The sequence below is a fragment of the Cebus imitator genome, unplaced genomic scaffold, assembly GCF_001604975.1.
Source record: "Cebus imitator isolate Cc_AM_T3 unplaced genomic scaffold, Cebus_imitator-1.0 Scaffold38, whole genome shotgun sequence".
Classification (NCBI taxonomy): Eukaryota; Metazoa; Chordata; class Mammalia; order Primates; family Cebidae; genus Cebus; species Cebus imitator.
The window spans coordinates 10,450,806-10,457,105 of record NW_016107353.1 but is presented as its reverse complement, the minus strand read 5'-3'; the positions used below and the strand labels follow the sequence as shown (position 1 = coordinate 10,457,105).

At 42.6% G+C, this 6,300-nt stretch overlaps 1 protein-coding gene across 2 annotated transcripts in view; it reads right to left on the bottom strand.

Annotated features, from left to right (window-relative positions):
- The window catches only part of LOC108301928 (zinc finger protein 675), a 79,187-nt gene that overhangs the window by 40,149 nt on the left and 32,738 nt on the right, over positions 1 to 6,300 (bottom strand). Inside the window, exon 1 of one of the 2 annotated variants that reach the window (XM_037737409.1) lies at positions 1,227 to 1,245. The exons of the other annotated variant lie outside the window; for it this stretch is intronic. Within the exon in view, the coding sequence (XP_037593337.1) occupies positions 1,227 to 1,229 (3 nt within the window). The 5' untranslated portion in view covers positions 1,230 to 1,245. Of the gene's footprint in view, positions 1 to 1,226; positions 1,246 to 6,300 lie in introns of those variants that run through there. 2 annotated transcript variants of the gene reach the window in all.

Sequence of the window (6,300 nt, the reverse complement as noted above, 5' to 3'; positions counted from 1 at the left end):
AAGAAACTGAAAATTTAGTATTTTACTGCAAGTCGTAGACTGGAGGAATGGGAGGCTAGGGATAGACTTGGGACCCAAAGTGAAATATGCAGGGGAAAATCAGTCCCCTGTGGAGTGTGAAAATAACTAAGTAGCAGGCAATTAGACTGAGGTTTCTCTAGTTCCTGGGTTCCTACTTTTTAAAAACACTAACTCAAATGCATTTTTTTGGTAAATAACTGGATTGAGAGAAACAAAATTCAGGCTTCACCAACCATAAACTGCCAATTAACCTCTGATTACATAACCAGAAAAAGTATACCTGTACCTTAATTGTACAAATCAAGTAACAATGTAACTGTACCTAACCAATTATTTAATTTTGTTTTCTTCATTGTGCACCTTCAAAAGTCTTTCCTTCAAGCTGCTCCCGTAAACCACAAACTACAAACCACAGCTGGGTGGTCCACAATTTTTGAATCACACTTTGATTAAATTTCTTCTAAATTTTTGCGGGAGACGCCCATAATTTTGTTTTTTGTTTTTTTTTTTTTGAGAGAGTTTCGCTCTTGTTGCCCAGGCTTGAGTGCAATGGCGCGATCCTGCCCCACCGCAATCTCCACCTCCCGGGTTCAAGCGATTCTCCTGCCTCGGCGAGCCGAGTAGCTGGGATTACAGGCATGCGCCTCCACGCCCTGATAATTTTGTATTCTTAATAGAGACGGGGTTTCACCATGTTGGTCAGGCTGATCTCGAAGTCCTAACCTCAGATGATCCGCCCGCCTCGGCCTCCCAAAGTGCAACATCACTGGCATGAGCCACTGCGCCCGACCCTCTCATAAATTTGTAATAGGAGAAAAGAGGAACTGGGAACCCCCGGACCAAAGCTCTTCGCATTCACGAACCCGCACCCTGAATCAGGATTCTCTCCCGATGACCCTCCCGTGGTCCCTGCACTATCTGGAAGAGACACGGCCCTGTGGATGCCGAGCTGCCGAGAGATGGCTCCAGGCCCGGGCACGGTCACTGCCCAGGGAGGAGACAGGACGCCTGGGGCCCGCAGTCAGAGAAGCCGCCATCTTATGGCTGAAGGGGACTGAGGCCGAGCTCGGCAAGCAGAACTCCGGAGAACTCCGGGCGCAGACCGTGGAGCTGACTGCGGGGAGGCCTGAGTCCCGCCACAGCCCCTTCCCCCCGATTTCAACCAGCCCCTCCCTCTCTCGGGATGTCGCACCCAGCACTCTCACCATGTCTAGGCTTCCAGAGGGTCCCGGCGTCTTAGCTGCGGATCTCCCAATTTAAGCAGGTCGCAAGGCCACAGAGGCTGGGCCTCTAGGAGGAGAAGACACAGAGCAGGAAAGGCCGGACCGAGACCTCCAGCTGCAGGGAGACACAAAGGCGCCGCCAAATCCCGGAAGCCATCTTGTCTGCTCCAGCTGCATGCCTGATTGGACGGTTCCCAGCCCAGCGTTTCTGATTGGATAACGTTTAAGGTCCTGACTGTTCAGGGCCTGAGTGACAGATGTGATCAGACTCTGGACTGAATGAAGAGTGACAGCCTAAGCTGCAGCCTTTACAGCCAGAGCTTCTTTTTTTAACTGAGCCAAGTCCATCCCAGAGGATATTTGCATTTAACCTTGTGAATAAGGTCAAAAACATTTACAAATGATACATGGCTACTCACAAAAATAATGTATTATTTTAGAATTTCAGATTTTATGAACTTTGTGGCTTCTGGTCCATTGAGTAGGGAGCTTGAGAATTTAAAAAGAGGCTTTTTGCAAGGGAGTGAAAAGCAAAAAAAAAAAGGAAAAAGAAAAAAAAAAAAAGGCAATGCTCTGAAATAAAATGTGAGCCATATGTGAATTTTAAATTTTCTAGTAGTCAAACTTTAAAAAGAAAAAAACAGTGGAATTGATTGTAACAATCTAATTAACCTAATATATCCAAAGTATTATCATTTTAATATGGACGCAAAATGTAATTATTAATGAAACACACACACACACATACACATGTATATGGAACTAAATCTTTGAAAATAACTCTGTATTTTACCTTTCTAGCACGTTGCAATTCAGACCAGCCACATTCCAGGCTCCCAGTAGCCACATGTCGCCAATAGCTGCCACGTTAAAGTGCAGCTCTGATGTCAGGTGGGCGAAGAGCCTGAGCATTCCTTTTTTACCAGAGGTGAGGGGACAGCCTCTCTCTACCAACATCTCTCTTCAGTTCCAAGAAAGAAACAGTGACCATAGAACGGAGTACGTTCTATTTTATTAACCACTGCTGGCCACCTGTTGCTCACCTTAATTCCAAACATCAGATAGTGAACAAAGAATGATGAGGCCACAGCCGGGTGCGGTGGCGCGTGCCTGTAGTCCCAGCTACTTGGGAGGATGAGGTGGGAGGATCGCTTGAGCCCAGGAGTTCTGGGCTGTAGTGCGCTATGCCAATCGGGTGTCCGCACTAAGTTCGGCATCAATATGGTGACCTCCTGGGAGCGGGGGACCACCAGGTTACCTAAGAAGGGGTGAACCGGCCCAGGTCGGAAATGGAGCAGGTCAAAACTCCCCTGCTGATCAGTAGTGGGATCGCGCCTGTGAATACCCACTGCATTCCAGCCTGAGCAACATAGCGAGACTCTGTCTCTAAAAAAAAAAAAAAAAAAAAAAAAAAAAGAGGAGAAAAAAAAAAAAAAAAAAAAAAAAAAAAAAGAAAAAAAAAAAAAAAAAAAAAAAAAAAAAAAAAATGATGAGGCCAAAAAGCAAGAAAACTCTAGATCTGTCCACAGTCTTAACCTGCAATGTTTAGATAAGGAGAAAATAGATTAAAGGCAAACTTATTTTGTTATTTGGCCATGGTCCTAATGGTCAGCCTGTGGTTATCTGTTTTCTTCTGTGGTGTGGGGGACGGTGTGAGTATATGCACCAATCACGCACAGACATGTCTACATGTATTTTTTCATATTTAATATTCTCTTACAAGACATGGGACTTTAAATCAGGAATAAAGGTGCTGTGAGGTTTTTTTTTCCTTGCCTTGGCAATGTGCACAGGGTGCATTGTGACATATTGCTAAGTTCTGCATTCAGGTTATGTGACTCTTTTACCCTGGCCCAGAATATTTTGCACAATAAGACATATTACTAGCCCCAACATATATAAAATGTGAGGCCCTTACCTGGGTCTCTTCTACAGAGGGACTTGTGGCATATCTCTGCATCAATCATCTAAGAGATATGATGCTCCATTTTTGCCTGCACTCTGCCCACAGGAAAAATTGTGACTTATCACTAAGCCTAGGTAACAGATGATGTGTCTCTTCTGCCTGGGCCTTGACCACAGAGAGTGTTGTTACCCATTGCTGTGCTCAGCACCCAGGTGATGTGACTTTGCTTCCTGTGTTCTGCTTTCAGGAGAAGGTTGTAACGTATTCGTGGCTGAGAGTTCAGGTGATGTGACACTCCTGTCTGGTCTCTGCCCTCAAAAAAGATTGTGACATATTCTTGGCCCAGCTATGAGGGTCAACATGTCCCCCAGCAACACTTCAGGACCTTTAACCTTGGGTACATTATCTCACAATTCAGAAGGGCCCCTCCGAACTCAGGAATGAACAAGTGGCTGTTGGCTTTCTAGGTTCTGCATGAGTTCACATTTTTTTTTTAAATTTTTATTTATTTTAATAAAGATGGGGTTTCACCATGTTGGTCAGGCTGGTCTTGAACTTCCGACCTCAGATGATCTGCCCGCCTTGGCCTCCAAAGTGCTTGGATTACAGGCGTGAGCCACCATGCCCGGCCATGAGTTCACATTTAATATTGAGTTTATGTCCACTTAAATATCAAGATTGTTTCTTCAATTTAGGTGTATAACACTGACAACTGAGGGGTAATCATAGGTAATTTGACTTGAACCACAAAGTTTATCCAAATGGCATATCTAAAGGATTTTAGTACTGGCTGATTTAACATAAAAATGTGGCAAGAGGCCAGGTGCAGTGGCTTACGCCTGTAATCCCAGCACTTTGGGAGGCCAAGGCGGACGGATCACAAGGTCAGGAGATCGAGACTATCTTTACCAAAAATACAAAAATTAGCTGGGCATGGTGGCATGCGCTACTCAGGAGGCTGAGGCAGGAGAATCGCTTCAACACCAGAGGTGGAGGTTGCAGTGAGCTGAGATTGCACCACTGAGACTCCAGCCTGCTGGCAGAGCATGACTCTGTCTCAAAAAAAACAAACAATCAAAATAACCTCCAAAACAAAAAAAAAAAAAAAAAAAAAAAGTGGCAGAGTTTTTTTCTGATGTTCAACTAATTTTTGCTTAGCATGAATTAGCAGTTTTATTAGTCTCATCATTAGAATTCTCACAATCCTTATCCAGTCCAAACGATTAATTTAAAAATTATCAGAAACCTGTACTCAAGTTGTCTGGGCTATTTCCATTTTTTCTTGAACCTCCTTACAGACACAGTACTCTAGTACCCTAGGATTTTGCATGCTTTTGAAGTTTATAGAAACTACATCAGAATTGCTGGGCGAGGTGGCTCACACCTGTAATTCCAGCACTCTGGGAGGCCAAGACAGGTGGATCGCGAGGTTAGGAGTTCAAGACCAACCCGGCCAACATGGTGAAACACTGACTCTACTAAAAATACAAAAATTAGCCAGGCATGGTGGCGCTTGCCTGTAATCCCAGCTACTTGGGGGTCTAAGGCAGAGAACTGCTTAAACCCAGGAGACAGAGGTTGCAGTGAGCTGAGATCACGCCATTGCACTCCAGCCTGGGTGACAGAGTGGGACTCCATCTCAAAAAATATAAATAAATATAATAAAAAGAAACTACATCAGAATTAAACCATTAACTATACAAATGACTTTAAATAATTATGAAGAAACAAATGAAACAAATTGATTATATCTGTGGCCTACAATGACTTATAATAACCATAATTATGACTAATGACTTATACTGAAATATATGATTTTTAGAAATTTCATACAATTATGGAATAAATAATAATGTATTTATTAAAATAGAAGTTGAAGATCAAACATTATCTCTAATTCAACTATGTTTTTCATGTAATCTAACATATCAAATAATTATGTCTTTTTGGCTGGGCACAGTGGCTCATGTCTGTAATCCTGCATTTTGGGAGGCTGAGGCCAGCAGATCACGAGGTCAGAAGTTCGAGACCAGTCTGACCAACATGGTGAAACCTCCGTCTCTACTAAAAATACAAAAATTAGCTGCTGGGCATGGTGGCACCCTCCTGTAATTCCAGCTACTCAGGAGGCTGAGGCAGGAGAATCACTTGAACCTGGGAGGCAGAGGTTGCAGTCAGTTGAGATCAAGCCACTGCACTCCAGACTGGGAGAGAGAACAAGACTCCGTCTCAGAAAAAAAAGTTATGTTTTTTACTCTTTTGGATGTTGCATTGGCCCTCTGTAGCATCCAAATTTAGGGGACTAGGCTGGGTGCGGCCTAGTAATCCCAGCACTTTGAGAGGCTGAGGCGGGTGGATCACCTGAGGTAAGAAGTTTGAAACCAGCTCGGCCAACATGGCGAAACCCCATCTCTACTAAAAATCCAAAAAATTAGCTGGGCATGGTGGCAGGTGCCTGTATTCCCAGCAATTTGGGAGGCTGAAGCAGGAGAATTGCTTGAACCTGGGAGGCAGAGGTTGCAGTAAACTGAGATCATGCCATTGCACTCCAGCCTGGGTGACAGAGTGAGATTCTGTCTCAATTAAAAACAAACAAACAAACAAAAAAGCCGGGCGCAGTGGCTCACGCCTGTAATCCTAGCACTTTGGGAGGCTAAGGTAGGTGGATCACCTGAGATCAGGAGTTCAAGACCAGCCTGGCCATCATGGTGAAACCCCATCTTTAAAATAAAAATAAATTAATTAATTAAAAAAAAAGTTAGGGGTCTAATAATACATAAAATTTGTGTTCCAAGAGAAAATTGCTATACTTTTTTATTGGTATATTATCAATGGTAAAGCTAATTTTAATAAAACCTTACAAATAAATTCATCAAATTTGTAATTTTTTCCCACTCTAGATTTTCACAAATATTTTATAATCGCATAATCATTTAAACTTTTTATATTTTATTTACTATTTCAGTTTTTCAATTTGAAACAACCATTAAGTAATTTCAAACTAATGTTTCTAACTTCCTTCATCAAAAGCATTTTTTACTTTCATGTCAACACTCTATGCAGAATTGTTTTTCATACATTTAGCTGATTTAATTATATAGATTACATTAACTCTCTTTTTTTTTTTTTTTTAAATTAAGACGGGGTTTC